Source organism: Ascidiella aspersa, chromosome 1 (genome assembly GCF_963924565.1).
Source record: "Ascidiella aspersa chromosome 1, kaAscAspe10.2, whole genome shotgun sequence".
NCBI classification, from domain to species: domain Eukaryota; kingdom Metazoa; phylum Chordata; class Ascidiacea; order Phlebobranchia; family Ascidiidae; genus Ascidiella; species Ascidiella aspersa.
Genome location: NC_139447.1, coordinates 32,503,322 through 32,524,194, shown reverse-complemented (window position 1 = coordinate 32,524,194; position 20,873 = coordinate 32,503,322). Strand labels below are relative to the sequence as shown.

General features: G+C 44.8%; 1 protein-coding gene across 1 annotated transcript; it reads right to left on the bottom strand.

Annotated features, from left to right (window-relative positions):
* Positions 1-5,605: 5,605 nt before the first annotated feature.
* LOC146169820 (uncharacterized) lies at positions 5,606-20,583 on the bottom strand. The gene is made up of 4 exons (XM_083392670.1): positions 19,988-20,583; positions 11,787-12,088; positions 11,266-11,387; positions 5,606-10,821 (listed from the first exon to the last, which is right to left on the bottom strand). The coding sequence occupies exons 1-4, from the start codon at positions 20,226-20,228 to the stop codon at positions 10,677-10,679; spliced, it is 810 nt and encodes a 269-aa protein (XP_083248796.1). The 5' UTR covers positions 20,229-20,583; the 3' UTR covers positions 5,606-10,676.
* Positions 20,584-20,873: the final 290 nt, after the last annotated feature.

The window sequence follows — 20,873 nt, the reverse complement described above, 5'->3', positions numbered from 1 at the left end:
CTAAACATGAGAACTGTTGCAGTTGGCGAACCAGCCAAATTAAACGGCGACCTATGAGTTGAGAAACACTATACATTAAGCGATAGACATGAGATTGTAAACTGTTTGTCTAGGATATGTACAGGACTAGGCCAATCTGAATGGTAAGAATAGTCACCATGGTTTTTAAATTTGGTGATCGGTAGTGGCACGAAATAAGAACCAACAAACAAAAATTTAACAACTTTTTCTCCTCAGTTTGGTTATTTTTACCCTGTAGCTTTGTTTGTTTTTCTAACATGGTAATGTTATACTTTTACTCAAGAGTGAGCACAACTGTGCAACTAGAATATTAACAGATATTGAAGCATATAGCTATCTTAAGTTAAAGCTAATATATGTTATCAAATCGTATACTTGTTTGAATTTTCTAGCAACTGTTCCATCTAACACATCGAGAATGACGCTTAAAAAGTAGCATATCGAGGCAGTTTTGTAGCAATTAGAAAATAACCAAAACGTCGTCAGAATAAGGACAACCCGAACATAACCTGCAAATATATTTTTCACTTTTTTTCACATATTGACAATTGCAGTCGATAAAACACAGTATTTTTGATTTGTATCGATAATAAAAACTTGAATTCTTCACACTCGTTATTTTTGTGGTCCGAATTTTCTATATGTTATAGAATCGAGACATGAAACATAATAAAAGGGGAAGGCAATTTGAAGAGTCTCTATTTATATTTTATAAGGTCTCTGTTGTGGTAGCCGTATAATTGTCGAATTTCGTATCTGGAAACTAAGTGTCACTTAAAGGCAAAGGGCACAAAAATCTTGACAACTTTCGCACAGATGATCTGATCAGGTCAAAGTAGAAATATTTATAAAGGGTGACGCCGTTCTTTGTTTACAAGATATTTCGTAAGAATTTACTACAACACTTGTATTAAACAATACTCACCTATTATATTGGGAATAAACAGAATTATGTTCCGAGCGGTGTACTTCGTCATCCTGTGCCTTCGGTAGAAAAAAATTTAAAAAAAAAACTTTTTGTTGCTCAGATACCAAAACCGAAAACCACTGTTTCTGTCTGTCTACTACGTTCTAGATAAAACAACCTATTAATTGACGGTATTGGAACACAAGCAAAATATTGGCTACTGGAACATTTTGTATCACAAGCCTTTCAGCATACCGCACAAAACATTAGCGGCCAGTCAAACAAAGGTTATCCTCCTATATATACGTGCGCCACAAATATAGCCAGCCTTTGAGGCCATTTCGATGTTGGCCGGCACTCAAATTTTCGCCTCACTATTTGTTGCAAACGTCCTATACAATTTATTTTAACTAGAGCGTCTTATACAACTTATTTTTAACTTCCTTAATGCTAAACTATACATATTATTTTATTGTAAAAACACCCTCATTTTGCAGCATTAAGCAATGCCTAACAGGTGGTCATAAAACAGCATGACAGTTTATTTACAATGAGGTGTGTAACAAATCAAGATTGGTGAATAATAGATACAAAAAAAGGATAATTTTCGTAGCTAAACCCGTGTTTTTATGAGGAATTTACATTTAACAGCAAAGCGGCGGGAAAAGAGCGACTTGTTTTTGCGCCAAGAAATAACGTCGGAGGAAAGATTTTGGTGACAACTTTACGCACGGCCCTAAGACATGCGTTGTAAGTAATAAACAACATAATTGATTCTTACTCTTATTTATCCTGTAATTCGCTGATGGATTTAAAAAACAATCGGAATAAATCTATGTAAATTGCAAAACACTTACAAAATCATCTATCACTATAAATCAGTTAAAATTTAAATACATTTTATAATGCTATCCATAGAGATCTTCTAAGTCTCTATTGATTTTTTAAATCCGAAAAAGCCTTATAAAGCATCCACTTTCTAAAAAGGAGGTGCAATAAACCGAAATTGTCTAAACTTATTAAAATCATTAGATAAAAACTTTATTTTGATCGGTATATTTCAACAAGGAGACAAATCGAAATTAAACTGCCATTGTACTTCAAAGTGCATGTGCATACTGTCAGGTTGCCTATAGATTTATTGTTCATTCGAAAAATTCAGCATAACTCCGCTTTGAATAAACAGCTTACAGCGCAGTAAAACCGCGTCTCGCAAGTAAGGCGTGCATGTCGTGCAGTACAATGCGCATACAGTACAACTAACGTCGAAGGAAAAGCGAATGCGTTCGGGACTAAATTGTTAGTTAATCACGTCAGTAGGCAGGATGTGTACGGGAAAAGGAAAAAAATGCCAAAACGTTTCCAAACAGAATTTTCTAGTGACTGTAGACTCAAAACAAACACGTCACATAACAAATACAGATGCTCGTTCTCTAGTGTTCAAAGTTACTTCACACCGTTAGGTGTCGCACGCAACTTACAATGTGGTAAAATAGCAAATTTCTTGAATAGATCAAAATATTTGCATTAGGCCAACTTACAGGGCAATTTTGAAAACCTGACGGATCATATTTCCAGCTATTTCTAGCGTGCCTATCGGTTTACTTTGCCAGCGGTCATCTGAAATAACCAACAACCATGAATAATTTCGCATGATTTAAAATTTAGCTAGCTCCACTCTTTGACCATTTGTCACTTTCCGTTCAGCCTTTGTAAATTCTAAGAGGATTTGGAAGTACGATATATTCAATGACACAAACCAAAATGCCCTGTGACCTTGAATACAAACGTAATAAGGAATGTGAGTGTACTAAAAGGAGTACTTCTGTAAAGTTCTTCAAAGATAGCTGCAATACGTTGAATAAATGCTGTTACAACAGTTAAAAGCAATTCTTTTTTTAAAGAAAAACTACAATATGAAGTAGTATGGTTCGTGATTAAAAACAAAAATTATTTGGTTTAAATAAAATGATTTTAATACAGGAACTAAATGCTTCTGTGCTTTAGTAGAAATAAAAACAAACAAACAGGGTACATCCTGCATGAAGCTGTTGGCATCAAAATCCAATCCAGCATTGCAAAACGCGTGGTTCGTTTTTCTACGTTTACTGGGCTGTACAGAAGCGAGGCAGCAGCAGCAGAGATTGCTGACGCCGACTCGCTTCGTTGGCTGTGAAGTGTCCTAGCTGGCACAGAGCTTCAGCAAAGCGTAACGGTTCAGTAAACCGTTTTGCCTAGCTCACTTGTTAGAGAGTTTACACGAGGCAGCCTTTATATAGCACTACGAAAACCACCAATACTCTTCAACCACGGTTTTGTGGCTTTATTTGCCCCAATTAAAATAATTTTACACAGCTTCTTTCCAAGGGCAAGGTTTTTTCTTCCTATAGAGCAGGGGTGGTCCACCTTTAGGCCCAAAGCGTCATTTGGTTTTCACTTTCACCGAAGATGCGTCGCAAAACCTGTTTATTGTCTTTAGAAGATAGTTAAAAGATACACAGCAAACAATAAAATGAATAACAATCATTACTGTGTTTAGGATATTAAATTGCTGCTGTACTTTTATCTTGAAATCAGTAATTATTACATTTTTTTTTAGGTTTGTTCTTCTATAATCTGGGGAGTAGTGAGGCAAGCTTGTTGCAATCATCGTTCAATACGCAGACGTTGGCACATATGTCACAGGTTGTCCACCCATACCATAGGGTATTTAGCAAAAACGGCACGACAAAACAAAAAAAAGGGTGACTTTACTCTAACTGGTCCAGGGTTAAGTTTTCCAACGCAACTGTCGCGGCAATTTTAGCTCATATCTGGTTTTCGTTGAACCCCTCTGGCCTTTTTTCCCCGTATCTCGGACAGTAGTTTTCTCCCTGTCAAGCGAAAAGGAACTTCCAATGGCCGATTGCTTTGATTTGTCGCCACGTCCCGGTTTTAAGTGTGGGCCCTACGGCTTATCGTCCAGTGACAAACCGGGAAGTTTCGCTCAGTGTTTTGTTAAGTGTACATCTCTCTATAAATAAATTTCTGCCCTGGTCAGAGGCACTACCGTCCGGCAATCCAGTTGTAACCAATCAGATAATTGAGTCAGATGATTGTATCAGATACGTGTTGAGTTTTGCCACAAAAAGTGTTTGATCACATTGCGTTTTGCAGAACTTTTTTTGGCAATTTTATTAAAACATAAATTGTCCTTGTTGTGTCTGGACATTTAAACACAAACATTTCATGTAAAAAACAATTTTTTACCACCCTTCTACCTCCAGAGCCTGTAAATTAAACGACTTTTTAAGCAGAACTTCCTACTAAAACACGCGTTCTTAAACTGGGGTCCATACCCCTTTGAGTCCGTGAACTAGATTTAGGGGGTCCATGAAGACCTAATTGAAATATTAGTGTATATTTAAGAAGTAATAAATTTTTAAATAAAAACAATTCAATTAATTATAAAACGGTTTTGTACTGAATGTAGTTAGACTTCATTTTACTTTCACGTTTTCTTGGACCGAATTCAGCAGATTTATGAAGTTTATTTGCACTGTGACGTGAATTTATGACGTCCTTTTTTAATTTTCTTGCCTACCGTGGTCCACGCGTAAATAAATTTTAGAGGTCCAGAGTGAAAAAAGTTTAAGAACCCCTGTACTAGAATATCATCCCAGCTGAATTCAAGGCAACCTGATATAGTGTTAATACTGAGCAGTTGGGATTGAAGTGTTACATTTAGGGAAATGGTGTGGGGCAAAATTGCCGGCTACAATTTGCCCCCATGCCACCCACACATTCCCCGAACATTAACGGGGTCATTTTATAGGGATTTGTAAGGCTCCGTTGGAGCGAGTAGGTGGAATGGCTCGACCATTTGCGGGCCATTGTGCTTCAAGTTGTAAATAGCACTAATTACATGTTTTTCCTGGACCTACACGACTCGGATCGATTTCGGGATTAGTCGATTGCTCTGGGAGAAAATGATACAGCAACAAAGACGTTTCGACTTTGTAAAGCGCAAAGCTCCAATTTTAGGCACAATTTTGTACCTAATGTCTCTTTACTTTAACGTTTGTTCCCTCTATTTTGTGAAAGCATGGTAAAGGAAAAACATTATACAAATATGATCAAACAAAGGCCCTAACCATCGAAATAGTTTACATTATGTTTTTCCTTGCTTTCATTTTCAGCCAAAAAATACCCGTATAATTTTCTATTTTCTTTCAAACTAACACTATTTTTTCTCCAACTAACACTTATAGGTGTCACTGTATTCACTAAACACGTTTAGATTTTATAAAGTTATAATGAAGGTGGTTGTAAAGGCTCCAATTGTAGGCACAATTTTGTAACTAATATCTCTTCACGTGAGCGTTACCGCTCTCTTTTGTGAAAGCATGGTAAACGGAAAAGATTAAAATATAGCCAAACAACGGCTCTACTCTAAACAATATATTTTTAACTATGTACATAGACTGCATGTGTGCATGCGTTTTCAACACATTATTTCTGGCATATTTTCTGTCTTTTTCCTCAACTTACACCTACTGGTTTCACTGTATTCACTAAACACGTTTAGATTTAGATTTTTTTAGTTTTTAAAGTGTATTTTTTTCTGTTACACTTTTTACGCTTTAAGCTTACGTATATTGCAAACGTCTTTTCAATAAAGCAGTACTTAACTCCGATGCAATTTTCTTTATTTTTTCAAACGCTGCAACGCCAAAACAAGTATCGATGGCAGTGAATATATTGACAGGTTGCGGTACGGATTCAATAGCTTTAGATAGGGTTTAGCAAAAGTTTAAAGGCTGTAAAATGTCCAGTTTTACTATGGCTTCTACTGCATAAACACGTACATGGTGAAGTGATGAGATTTCGTGAAATCAACAGCAACAACAATCTTAGCCAGTAAGAAGGGGCGTAAAATTTTTTCTCAGCTCAGCTGATTCGCAACAGAATGCAAATGTCCGGCATTTTTATTTTCAACAAATAAATTACTCTCCTCTGGGGAGCGGCGGAAGGGGTAATTTTTGGCACAGCCAACTTTCAAAAAAATCGAGAAAACATTGCCTGCAACTTCAGTAGAAAACAAATTAGACTGGTAAGAGAGTAGGAAAAACGAACGCGCACTTTTTCGCGTACAAGAGGGCACAAAAACTGTGACTGAGAGATGTCGATGAAAGGACTGTACTGTAATGGCAATAAATCACTGTAGGAGCAGCCAACAAAGTAGACAGGGGAGCAGCAGCAGTAAGTACACAAAAATCATGGCGTTTTCGCAATTCAAACGGCAGCAGGCCGCGACGTAAATCCAGTATAGGCTGCATGGACGCAGCTTGGTGTATACACAGGTGGATACTGTACGCTTAGCCAGCAAGCATCGGGTTAAAACTTAAAATGGATTTTCAATATACATAGGGTCGTACGTCACGTGCTCGCTTCCACCAATCAGCAGCGATTTCGAGTCAACATGTTGTTGTTCAAAATCGGCCGAAATCCGAAGCGATGGCGCGACGTTCGAACGCGTTCGATAATGGTGGCGTCCAAAGCGACGGGTCGCGTGAAATGCACGAGAACGGTAAATGTACAAGGCGACGGCGTGCTGATGCAGGGGCGGGAAAAACATTGGCCAAACAAAGGCGAAGGCTTAGGAAAAATCGTACGCGAAATGACAACTACAGTTTTGAACTTAACAAGGTGGGAGGGGTATTTTTACTAGAGAGAATTAAAACCTAAAGTTCCTATGCTGGGTTTTAAATCGTAAAATACAAAAAAGAGAATTTTAAGCATTTTATAAAAATGTCAAGCTTATTGGAATGAAAACTAAAATTTCGATTATTCATGTAACCTTGAATTCATCTCGCAAAACATTTAAAGTCATATTACCCTAAGCAACTTCGAAACCCGTCCTTTTCGGCAGCGGTTGCCCAAATTTCACCACCAACCCCGGGCCTTTGCGACGGCGCGCGGCCATGCGTGTCCTCCAGACGTCTGGCAAAGACGGGCGGGTTTCCGTTTGCCAAAACGAGCCCTATATCTGCCCGTTTCCAGCTCGTTTTGCACGCGCTTTGTTTTTCAGCGCTCGACTGGGGCAACCTTGCATGGGCTACATAACGGCGGGCGCTTTTTTGACAGTGTGTTTTGCCCCGGTGTTGACGCGATGTCAAGCTAACTGGGTGTCTATCGGTGTAGGCGGGAATTTAAATACACATTACGAGGATGTCTGTTTGCCTTGCGTCTGGCGATCTTGGCATCGCGCGACATGGCAGCTTGTTTATCCGCCGCAGGTTGCTTCAAGCTGGAGGCCAGATTGAGAAAAACACACCGCCTGGGCGACGCACAATCAAAGCCCGACCATGTGGCCGATCGCTCTCGAAATAACTCGCATTGAGCCGTCGGGAAACCGCAGCGCGGAAGAAAAATCGAGCGGCGGCCGCTGGACACGAAACGCGAGAAACGCTCTCCGGAGTTTTGAATTTTTTTGGGGGGGGAGGGGGGTCTGGGAACTTTGAACTACACTTTCGGGCCAGACCGCGCGAGGTAAATGCGTTTCGATTCTTACGCCATCAAAGTGTAAATTTATCCTGATTTTACAGCTGATAATTTTACGCTAAAAGTTTGCTGTTTAATGTGGCTAGGTTAATGTTAATTTCTCCCTTTAATGCGGTATTGTTTATGTTTTAATTTATTTATAAAACGTTAATTTCTACAATATAACCTAAAATTGGGTATTTTTATCGTTATTCTAAGTAAAAAGGGGCTTTAAGGGCGTGTATTACTGTATGCAGGTTACTCAAGGGCCGGTTGCGTGGGAGGTGGTAATATTTTGCGACAAAGGCGTTATGACTCAGCTGATTACGATGGCGATAAATGGCGGCTATATTCAACGGGCTTTGAACTTACGACTTTGCGTGTAGCGGATGAGCCGCACCTGCGCCTATTTCGGAGCGTGATTCAAGACTATATACGCACGTTGGAGGTATTGGCCGCGGGCGTAAACCACTTTAAACGGGCCCGCTATTTCGTTTAGGCCCTCTTTATCCTTGAAGATCTTTATCCGACTGGCTCGCAATATTTCTTCGAGCGTCCTGTTTCGAGTTACGAGCAAAGGCTCCGCTACAAACACAATCAACGCGCACGCCCAGGACGCGATTTTTATCCGATAACTCGCAACGCAATTTGGGTCATTTTCGCTTGTCACTTTCCATGTACCAGTCGCTACGCTACTTTTACGCATGCGACTAAATGGCACAGTAAAAATAATCCACTTAAAATCGCTTTTACGCAGTATTCAAAGTCAAAAATCCATCTACTTAAGTATATTTGACCACAAAGCATTCAGTGGTTTGGAAGTGCTATTTTAACGCAGTATTCTCATTCAAAGTCGCGCAACCCTTTAGGCATAAAGCTTATTCCACCCTTCGCAAACGTTTACTATCTCCGATCGCCCACCAAAGTCGAAATAGAAAAAAAAACGAACCATCTCTAACCATCGCTTTGTTCGCCAGCCGAGCGCAAAAAAAACGAACACTCGTCTCTATTGTTCGCAGCCCGCGGTTCCGCTTGAGCACACGCCAACGTCACGCCTCCAACTCTAAACGCACGTTCTATATTCCAGCGAGGTTTTGCTGGGTCACGAGCAAGCCAGAATTTGCAACCGCGTTTTGCAGCCCCGGGATTGTGGCCAGGGCTACTTCCGCGCGTGTCTGTCGGTGCTAGCGGCTTAGCGCTACCGTGGGCCGCAATCTGTAGCGCCCAAAACACGCCAAACCGCGCCATTTACATGTACGCTAGCTTAATCCGCCAGCGATTTAAGCGCCTTTGAGTGGAATTTACGAATTAATTCGCCTAATATCGGCCGTCAGTGGTGTTTTAAGAGCCTGGAGACCTCTCGACCCGAGCCTCGCCTGCCTTTGAGCGGACACGAACCGAGCATTATCGCTTGGAAAGCACCCGGCAATGACGTCACTGGCCGATATGGAATGTGAGTTTGTAATATGTGAGCGCCAAAGTATGGAAATAACACGTTGGCGCGTCGAAACAAATTGCAGGCTTTGTGCACAATAATATTACACTTTTTTTGAAATGCGTGCTCTAATGAAGGCATGTAACAACATTTTTCAGTTTACTACTTCGATTTTAAAGAAGCATGGACGTGCTTGCGTATTGCATAATCTCACCGACAGAATATAGGAGTACGTTAATTCAAAAGAGCTGGTTTAAATATTTCCGAAATCGCTAATTTCTTATTTGGACCATATCGCGTTGTTTTCATGTTACAATTGTATATATGCGCTGTCAGCGACAAACAGTTTGCTTGTTGCGCTCCTGTGCTACAAGTACAAAGGGTTGTTTTTCCAGCGCGAGCAGGAAATAGCGATCGAACACTAGATTTCGTAAAACGCGCGGTTCTGATTCGGGCGTTCAGGCGAGCGAGACCAAGCGAGACCCTAAAAGCGAGCCACGTGCAGTACCCCGTCGTAAAAAAATACATCGCTCGCGCTCGAACCGTTGTGAAACAGCAGCTAGCGTGCGAGGCTCGGCGTTGCGGACGTTTGCGCTTCTCTACCAAGCGTGGCAGCGCTGGATTATTGGCCCAGTTGAGTATTTTTGCGCGCTTGCTTTCGGCGAGGTTGTTTTCGTTGTCGCCCTGGAAACTGAAATAATGTTTTTTGCCCTTCCACCCACTTTTTCGAACCCTTTTCTCCACACCTGCTGGGCGAAAGCTTTCGCACAGAAATCATAGCGTCCGGTTACAGCCGCTAACGAAATCAGCCCCCGGGTTTTTCTGTTGCTGTTTCTCAACCCTTTAGTGAGTGGGCCTCGGGTAAACAGTGGCGCCGCGGTTCCCATGCGTCTCGTTTTTGCGCAAACAGCCGACCGCCTTTCGACATGCCTCCCCCTCCAATCAAAAGAACGACAGCAATCGGTAAATTCGCTCGGCGATTGCTTTGCTAGCCAGTGCCGAGTGGAGCTGCCAAATGCGACGTCACGGCGAGTTTAGGTGACGTATTGGAGGGCTAGAGGCTCCGATTGCCCCGGTATTACTTCCAGCGCGCTTGTTTTGACCGAGCGCGGCGACGGGTTAACTGATTTGGCGCTGGCCTCGGCAAAAGCGAGCGTTATCGACTGGTCGTTGCGTGCGCAGTGCCCGCCCGGATTGCGGCCTTTTAGGGCAGATGCAGTCAATTTAGGGGGTGTTTTTCCCGGTTGCGACTGAGGTCGCGCCAATTGCTGATGTCTGGAGCGCGCTTTGGGAAGTGGCTTTTCCGTAATGACCCTTTGTCAGCACGCCGCGCTTTCAAAGCGAAGGCGACGGATAATAGTAGTTAAGGTACGCACACATGAACATACATTACATTACACAAGCACAGAAAGAAAATCACACGTAATACAAAGGACCCTGCCAGAGGGCCGCCTCTAATGTTTTTTCGTATAAAAGGAATAGAAAAAGGCAAACACGCCTGACAATCAATGCCAGCGGCACGAGACGCAAACTTGAAACTCACGGACTTTTTTTCAAACAAGGGGTTAAGGGTGGGGATGGGGAAGTGAAGTGGGACGGATAGGTGAGATGGCAGTACATATGCGGATACATGTGGAGTCGGACTGGATAGATACAAACTGATAAAGGCACTTCGGCGAGGGATTGGGAAACTGGACGATTCGCCCGCAAAAAAACGGGGGGAACTTAAAAGGCTGTGGATGGGTGCTGAAATGCTGAAGTTTAAGAGGGAAAGGGGGCATTTTTATCTCTCTACTCGACCTGTACCCCAATCTTGGGCACTGGAACCATCATCATGCTCCTAGGCAGACTTCCGGATACTCCGTAGTCCATCTCATCGCAGCTGCTGCCACCACTCATTCCGTTGTAGCGAGGCGAAGGGCTGACGCTTTGAGCTCTGTAGAAAGGATGGTGGTAAGGTTTAGAAGAAGAATCTAGTGGTAAAGTTTGGTTATTTGGTTTTTACGCCGAAAGTTTGGTGCATGTATGTTTTTATTAGGTTTTTTTCACATTATCACACTTTAATTAGTGATCATGCCTTTTTTGTTTTCTAAAGTTAATTGCTTTTAATAACGAAAGTTAGTGTTGTTTTTTACACCAAGTTTTCGAGGGTATTTATCATTTTTTCCAAAGTTATAACTCTTTAACAGGTTTACGTGCTTGTATCTAAACTAAACAGGCCAATTCACAGTTCAGACAACTGATTTCCGCCATTTTCCCCACCTAGCAGCGTAATAAGATTCACACAATGTTGCAAGGCCCGTTTAGAGATATCTTGACAAAGGAAACCAGGGCTAAAATTTCAAGACAAGGAAACAGCGACGATATTTCGATTCCTCACCTTTCAGGGCTTGACGGGGGGTGATCAGAAGCGGCCGATCCGCTGCTGTCCGTCTCCACCTTCATCAGCTCGCGTTCGCGCTTCTGCTTACGCCACTTGGCACGCCTGTTCTTGAACCAAACCTACAAAAAGCGGGAAAAGTTTTAGAACAAGAACAACCTAGCAAACCATTCGAATTAATCTTAAATATTGTCTGGGTTAATTTTATGCTAGCCTTAAATATACGAAATGATCAAATTAGTTAGAAGGACAACACCTTAAAGTAAAGCTTTAACATATGAAGTGTTGAAATGAGCTTTACAAACTAGTAACCTTTCAATTAGCCTATAGAGCAGATTTTTTGGCGTTGACAACAGAGACAAATATCGAAATTATCCAAGTTAGATATTTTCAATTGCCCCCCAAAATAAAGCTGACCTATTACCTTAGAAATTAACCTTAAAGCCGACACATTACTACTAAATAACTTAACCCCAAAGCAGACTGAGTACATTTTAGTCCTACTTAAAAACTCCACCCACCTCGACGCGTTCCTCCTTCAACTCGACTTTCTCGGCCAGCTGCTCGCGCATCACCACGTCCGGGTAGTGCGTCTTCTGGAACATTCCCTCCAGGGCCTCGAGCTGGTCCTCGGTGAAGATGGTGCGGTGGCGGCGCTTGCGCTTGGCCGGAAGACGGTAGAAGAAGCCGGGCGGAGCTGCGGCCCCTCCTTGGCCTCCGAGCATCCCTGGTGGGAGCATGCCAACTGGAGAGCCAGTAGAAGCGGCTGCGGCGGCCGCGGCTGCAGCGAAGGCGTATGGCGAGAGGAAAGATGGTGGACAGGCTGTAAAGCGAGGTCTTCGTTAAGTAAGCGGCGGTTATAAGCAGCTTTAATAGCAACTACGTTCAAGGAAGAAAAGATTGACAACATATAATGGACAAGGCTGTAAAAATTAAAAGGATTTTCGTTAGAAGGGTCATAATGAGATCACTTTACATCACTTGATAAAGGACAGCCTGAAAAAGTAATCAGTTAACATGACATTTGGCGTTCTGTTTCTTTTAGCTCCGATTTACTTTTTACATTGCTGAGTTACAAATGCGCAGCTAAGTTTAAAGTTTTTACACAGCTTCGTTTAAAAATGACAGACTGGTTTTTAATATGCCTTGTTGCATTGGCCATGGTTTAAAACAACGCAAAACATCCCCAAAAATGAGGTTGGTTAAGCGGCGCCTACAGGCTACAGTAAGATGCAATCGGGACAAGTGCGTTGCGGTTGGGCCGGAAATCAATTAGCGAAGTGCGCAATTCCGCATTGAGCCGCTCGCTTTTCCTCAAAAATTGCAACCGAACTCGCTGTAAAGAGCTGCGCTGTTTGCCAGGCAATTACTCCGGCACCTTCCCTTTCTGCTTCGCGTGCGTAATCCTATTTCCACAAAGATGTCGGCCACAAACAACAACAACAAGGGATAAAGTTGCGCGCTGAATCATTCTGTCCGCTCAAAAGAAAATAAGCGTGGCAAAACTGGGGCAATTAAAAAAGCGGGCGACCCGCTATAAGGCAAGGCAAACAAACTGTGTGGTGTCGTATGATCGATTAGCAAGCGCGCTGATTCAACGGTACGTGTTCTGGGCTGTTGTGGTCGGCCCTAATGGGGAGTCGAATTGCGAGGTGACTGCCTATTGCTGACGTCTGGATAAAGACGCAAATCGGGCAGAGGATTGGTGTGTTAGGGGGGGGGTGCTTGGTGTGTGTTTTCGATCGCTTTCAACGCCGCTGACGTCGCGTAATCTCGCGCTCATAAAAGCGACGGGGAGATAAGGCAGATCTTCGACGGCTTTGCGCTTTTAAACCAGGGCGGCTTTTCTTTTTCCGATTGCGCGGCCGATCGTCATGATAACCAGTAGGGCATCAGGGGTGCGCAGCGCATGCGGACTCCTGCCATTCTCCGATAAATACCGTTTAAATAGAGAACGAGGGGGCGATGGTCCCCTCTTTTTGCGAAATGTCATTTGTATACACGCGCGATAAGGGGAAAGCGCGCTGCGCGAAAATCGAGCCATTAGTCTGGAAAACATCGCGCGATCCTGTCGATACAGGCCCGGGAGCGGCGACGCTTGTCGCATAAGCCATAAGCGATCGTATTGTCATAACGCATTCCTGAGGGTGGCGCGTAATTGCCATCGCGGGTTATCGCTCGGACGGGCATTGTTCCTCGATTGGAAGGGATGAGCGGCCTTACGAGCGCAATAACACGCGCCGGCGTGTCTCCGTCGGCGCGGAAAATTGTCGTGTTTGCTGATATAATTTTAGGCTGGCAGCTTTAAAAAGCGCAAACGCTCGAATCCAGCAAAAACAGGCGTTGAGTTTCGAAAATGCACCTTTTTTGGCCTTTTTTTTTACTATTCGACAACTCAAATCCAGCGAAAACAAGGTTTGAGTCCAAAAAGTGCCTTCGTTTCTGCCCTTTGCTTAAATGGCTGAAATCGGTTCAGGCCAAATTGAAGCGGCCACAAAAGGTGGCCAGTCTTTGGGTGCTGGCAAATTGCTTTAAACATCTCGCATTTGTAACTATCCCCGGAAGCGATTTCGATTCACAAGGCCTTGCCTGTTTTGTTGTGCGCGGGCTGCGTCCAAATCAGCATCGCCTCTCAAGTTAAATAAACGGCTTTTTAGATGATTAAGCCGTCGCTAAAAGTAGCAGACTCGACGTGGATCGACCAAATTGGCAAAACGACACATTAGAAGCGGCGAAATTGATGATCGGCTGTCCAACGCTCGCAGATGAAAAGCAGCCAAAACGCTCTGATCCGATTAAACGGCAACGCCGGGCAACGACAGCGGAAATTCCGAGTCGAATTTGAAGAGGGCCGCGCGTTCAGCGTTCCCCTTTACGCCTTTGAGAATTTGCTTGGGACAAGGTTGTTTGGTTGTGGATGGTCGAATCATCGGCCCCGCTTGTCAACATAAAAGCGATGATGTGATAAGGCGCTTTTGTCGCTATGGTGAGAACGTAGGAGTAAACTCGAACGTTCAGTAATTATGCTTTGACGAAATTTTTAACCGTTTGGACTATAAACGCTTTTTTCCATAGGTAATTTTGTAGGTTTTTATTAAAAGGTCGGTGTTGTTTTGACACAACCTTTGAGGTCAAGGTATCTTTGTTTAAAATTCTATTTTATGTCGTAAGCCTTAAACCAGTTTACACGCCTAATATCCAAGTCGACTGGCTATTTACCAATTTAAACCGCATAATAAAACTAGCGGGGAACATCGAAGAGCGAGGAATAGACATGCAAAGACCACAGTTGTGTTTGCGTTGTCTCGGCACGCTGTTTACCAGAACACACGGTCTCGAAACGGGCCTTTCAACGGGGCGGGCGTGTATATGCACGTGACGGTGACACGGCCAAAACCGACGTCAGGTGTTCCCTTACGCAACGTCGGCTACGTTCGTTGTGTCACGTATGCTGAAAAAAACCGCCGGATAAGTTCTAGTTAACACGACCACTTCAAATACAGCGGAATGTCGCCCTATTACCACCGCAGCCCACAGCTAAGTTCGCCAAATCCGGCAAGGTTACTTACAGGAATAAAGTCCAGCTCAAAAGTGTCATTCGAAAATGAGAACGTGGCTCGTTTTAAAGCAGTGTTATCGAATGAGAGAGAGATTTGTATGTAGTAAGGTTAAGGAGAGATCTAAACTCGATGTAAACTCGTGAACCTACCAAGCCGCTGAAACATAAACTCGTTGGGAGTTCGTTTCGACATCGACTGACACCCTTAAAACAGCCCGAAATGGCCACAGGCGCCAAAACAGCTACCGGAGCGAGTCTGTTCAAATTACCACCCCCGGGCAAATTATCAACCAAGTATTCCACACCCACACACTTACGCCATGATAAGGGTACTTCCACAAAAACAGCCAGCTTTTCCGCCTCAAAACGGCCGGCTCCATTTCCAGCGACCCGTAATCGGCCCAAACATGAAAATCGACCGAAAGGAAAAAAACGCCTCTCAAAACCCAGAAACGAAATCTTCGCGAAACGCTTGGACAAAAAAGGCTGAGGCGTGCTGGGCATCAGCGGCATTAATCTGGGCCAGAAGGGCCAGCACTCCCACCGTTCAGCGACGCCTCGATGTCTGACCCGCCGCCACCGCAGCGGATTTATCACAAAGGAATCGCATTTTTATCGCCTTTTCGCTGCGCCATGGCCTACCCTAGGCGATACTTGGGCGAATTGCGCACTGAACGCTTTATATTTTGCCATGGACGATTTGCTTTGGTACGTGACTTTGGGTCGGAGGAAAGTGGAAAGATTAGGCGCGAGCGGATTTCGGCCCAAACCGTGTTTTTTTTTCGGGCGTTTTGTATCGCGACGAAAGATGACAGGCTCTAACGTTTCCGTTGGCGAAAGAAACGACGGTTATTTTTTGCTGTTGAAGTGTTCTGTGGGTGTTGTAAATCCGACTGTTAGCGATTAATACGACTTCCACTTACGCATATTTTTTTTGCGACTCGTTGTCATATTGGCGGGAAAATTATTTGGGTTTAGCAGGGTAATCAAGTGAAAACAATAGTTTAAGGAGAATGGCCATTGGGAATTTTGCATAAAGTGCGAACCTCTGGTTTACTTGTTGTTTAATTCTACAAAAATAAATAATGAAATTAACCCGATGGCTAACTGTTTTACGCAGCGACCAACAGCTCTCAGGTCCCAATCACGTCATAAGGTTCCCAGAAGGCGCCACCATTTTGTTTCGGCCCGCGATTCACAAAAACCAAAACCGAGAAAAGAAATTGCACATCCTCGCGCGCCCGTGTCCCACAGGACCAAGTAGTTACAGCGGTCGCGGAACAAGACGCGAACCAACGAGAATTAGAGTAAAGGGGGGTTGCTGGCGAGTTCAGGCCTCCGATAAGTGGCTCGCTAATCTGCTAAGCTGTGGCGAAGAAAGAGCGATCTCGCGAGAGAGTCGTGTCGAGGACGTGTTCTCGTTAAGCGACTTAAAAGCGCGCCTAACTGTCGATGATGTTGCTGACCCGGGCGCAACCTGGAAATGAACCTACGTCCCTTGTCCCAAGAGATTTCAAGCCAGAAACAACATCGCGCTCTCATATTGTTGGCCTTATTGTTTCCACGCAGCCAGCAAGCACTTGGCCGTCGACCACGTCTATATATAATGCGCGCGTGTGTGCGTGTGTGTGCGTGTGTGTGCGGGGGTGTCACGGCGAGGTTAGGTAACGCGAAACGGGCAAGCTAAGGGAAAAAAGGCGGCGTAATCCTGAGGAAACCAGGTGGGATTTAAGTTTCGCCGCAGAGACAAAACACAGAAATAAAAAGAGAAAGAGAGGGGCGAATTTGGTCCACAAAGCTGCGGCGAAAAATACGCGGAATCGCCTTAATCCGTGTCATCATCAGACGCGCCGAATCGGGCACATGACGAATCGCGCCCGTCCTCACATACAAAGCGGCTAATTTTCCCATTACACCCCGCGTATCGGATTAGGCGGCCCGGCTAATGCGCCGCTTAAACAAAGATCCTGCCCGTGGATTTGGCGCCGTGTCCTTTGGATGACGTGAAAGCGACAGAAACTTCAACCCTGGGCGCGTCTTGGCCCGGCTGTCGTTTGACCGATCGACCCCCCCGTTCGAATCACCCGCTATTATGCAGAGGGGTTGTGGGGTTCAGCCAACATGCCAAGGGCCCTTCGGGGAGCCAGAAAACCATAACCTTTGTTCGTTACTGCAATCCGACGATCTGCTAAAGCAAGCGGCCTCGATTGGGTGACAAGAAGTTCACTTTAATAAAGATTGGAGCGGCTGTTTTAATTAGCTACAGTGCAGTTGCCATTGCCAAACACGCCACTCAACCCATATTAGGTTCTATACGGTTTAAATTTTAAAAGCAATCGCTTTTTAAATCCTATTTTTCTGCTGAGATAACTGGGAAAAAACACCAGGCGCGACTTATATCACTGGAGGGTCGGAAAAAAAACATTCAAAAAGTGACGCGATTTTCTAAGAGGTCATGTAAACGGTCCTTTTGACGGGATTAGCGCGCGGCGTTGCACAAAGAGACAACAGCGCTCTCGGAGCCGACAAAGGGCGTCTTTGTTTTTCGGCCGAGCGACGATAATACCGTCCATTAGGTACCACAGGGTAGGGGAGGGGGCAAAGGGGGTGCACTTAAGCCCAACGCGCTAATCCGCTCTGTTTCGAGGCGTATTTACCCGTTGCCAGACAAGGCAGAGCACAAAAGCTATCACGGCGCTCTTTTGAATGGCGCAGAGCGACCGGGCCGCAAAGTTTATTTAGCTTATAGCCTGGCGCGGGCATCGTCGTCGGCAGCGATATTACTGCGAAATATGGCGAGCTATACATCCTCGTTGAAAAGGCCATAGGGGTCGAGCAAAGGTGATACACGCCGGATGAAGGTTTTTTAGCGCGCGCTCGCCGCCACCTTTTGGGAATAGAGCGTCCGCGTAGCGCAAGGTTCGGACTTCGCCAGATTTTTATCGCCGGCCATTTGCCGCGCGATTTTGTTTTTCACCGTGATGTCATCGCAACAATCGCGCCCTAACGAAAAATCGAAGCTTTGAAAAAGCGTAATTTGCCTGTTTATTTGCACTCGCCGATTCGCCGCTGCGTTTTTAGCGCCGCTGCCGAGAAAATCCGCCCGGATCTTTAGTTCTTTTGCCTAGCAACGCGCTCGGATCAGATAAGCGCCCTGGCAACGCGCACGTTGAAAAAATAAGAGATGTGACATCGGACGCGAAACGAGAGGCGAAATTGCTTGGCTTATCGCTCGATCCGATCAACCTCGTTTCGTCCTCTATGCTCCCTCCTCCAAATCCGGAGGGGAGCGCGATTACGGGAGCGGGGTGATGACGATTAATCGATAAGGAGGCGGAACAAGGGGAGAACGCGGCGTCGAGTAAATGTCAAAGCTGAAGAGCAGGAGGTAACGCGAGATCCCGCTCCTCATTTTGCTCTTCGCTTGCTCATAAGTCCGCCTCATCCCTTAAGTCAACAAGCCGAGATTCGACGCTGCCTAAGTGGACGGGATTTCGCCAAACGCGCTTGCACGGTTTAGGCGCGCGAGGATGCACACACGCGCGTGCGCCCTTGTTTGTATTCGCAGCGACCCGGATCGGCCGTGAGAACGAGCGGAAAGATTAATCCCGAACGCTCGCACGAAATCCAGGATCGAACGAAAACAAAGCACGAGGCATGATTATTCTCCCGCCCGCGGCTACAGCGCACTTCAATTACATTTTTGCTGCAAAAATTGCGCTTCAAAAGCTCACGCGCTCGAAGAATTACACTGGCGCTTGTTACAGCAAATTTTCAGATTTTTTACCTGCGAAAAATGGCGTTTTAGAGCTTAAGCGATCGTCAAATTACACTCGCGTTGGTCGCACATTGATTTAATTTCAAAACGTGGTTATTTCTCCCCTGCGCATAACACGAGTGTTGGCAGACTCGTTTTAAGCGCGACAAATTTGTTTATCGCAGAATTCATGTACGATTTCACGCAGCCTAAAACGTAATGGCGGCCGCAAATATTGCGCCACTAACGAAACAGCTAGTTTCCAACTATTTTTTGCTGGAGCAATTCTGTTTTTAGTAACGCGCGATCGTAGATTTGTCTGGGGTTCGTCAAACGCTGATTAAACACACCAACTAGGGATTATCGGTTTTCCCAAACGGAGAATTTACAAACTCTTTTTGCTCTAGAAATCTTGTTTAAAAATCAAAGCCATGAATTTGAAGTTTGTTTAGCGCCGATTAACCCAACAGTCAAAACAAATTCTCACCCCGCCGCGACTGTTTTCCAGTTATTCCTTTCAGCGAGTCAACAACACAGACTTAATAGCCAAGAACCTCGCGTGTTCTCGCGGGCGCGGTACGGCTTTGAACGCGTTTCGATGCTTATCAGGCCGCCTTATTGGCCTCGAAATTGCGACCCGCGGGTCGTGAGTCGGAGCGCAAGAACTCCGAGCCAGATTTTATCGCCAGAGCCCAGTGACGACGGGCAGAGAGGAATTGCCTTACTGTGACGACGACCCATGCTGATAAAAGCAACGCCCACGCGAAATAGCACGCACGATGTGGCGGTGACTAAATACGGTCGGACGGAACCAAACTGTCGTGTGTTTCAATTCAACGCGTTACGCTACCGCCGAAGCGCAAGTACGACTCTTTTCGCACGCTAGTTTACAAATATGCGTCCGAATTGGGTGAACGTTGGAAACTAGGCTTGGTCATAACAAGCATCGCGAGGGACGAAAGCTACCGTCGGGCGCGGCTGCCATTTTGAAATCGCCAAAAGTCACCGGGTTTAGTTATCCATATTTGTTAAAACAGCGAAAACTTAAGTAGTTATTTTTATATATAACAATATGCCGCCTAGCTAGAGGTTGACAATATTTAAAATAAATACAATTTTATGAGGTTATGCGCTGTTTCCCGATTGTACCCTAGTTTTAGTAAACACAATTAAACAGAACCAAAAAAACAGTTCAAAGCCAAAATGGTGGGGATTTATATATTTTAATAATAATACCAAACATTCCAAATTAGGCGCCAAGCTAGTATAGGTGGCAGCAACTAAACGTTTCAAAATCACTCTTAAACCACAAATATGCGTTGGTCAATTAAATACAACACAAAACAAATCTACAAAAACCTACAGAAACACAGACAAATACTGCCAATTGAAAACGCGTAACTCACCAGAAGTCGGGTAGAGTCCCGCGTTGGATCCAACATAGGGGAACAGGTACGAATAGCAGCCGGCCAGGCCTGAGGCCGGGTAGTTGGCGGCGGCGGCCGCGGCGGCAGCGCTCAGGGAGGCCCGCATGTATGGCGCCATTGACGCCGTGCTGCTTGCGATCTGCGGAAGCGAGCTGGGCTCCGCGCGCGGCTGGTCCAACTTGCCGCCCAGAATGTTGTCGATGCTGAACTGAATAGACATGATGGCTTTGACGCTGATTTCTCGGTTCCTTTTTGAATAGATGCTTGGCGAAATTGAACTGGCGCGAGTGTTATTTTTCAAGGCAAAGTCCGGTTTCTTTCTTGATCTGATGAACAGATGTCTTCTTAACAGTCTTGGGACTGAGCTCTTCTTTGATCTCTTGAGATTGTTGCGATAAAGTGCTGAGTTTTTGCTTGGAGTTGATGCAAATAAAACGTCGACGAACGATCCGATTTCCAGTGAACCAGCCACTGAAGAATACGGATAAGTATATTTTTTATAATACAACAAGAGTCCTGCTCCGTGGTAAAAAGAAAACGGCTCGCGCTTTGTAACGTGTTACCTCGTGGTCATCTCTTGCTCGTGTGATGCCCGCCAAAGCCCGACACTAGCCTTTATCAGCGGGGCGGGCCGCGATCGCTGGTGCGTGACAGGTGCACTGAGGCGCGACGTGCTCGCATTTCTCTCGCGTGATGTAATGGCCGAAGTGCTGGTTGCTGGTTGAGGCTGGCGGTGGCGCAACGAAAGCCAGACAGGAGTTTAAACAAAGTGACTGTTGACAAACCTCGACTCTGAAGGCCTTGTGCGCGCGGTAACACCTTGTTTACGGCCTTTACGGCTTCTAATTGGACATGAACGAAAGCA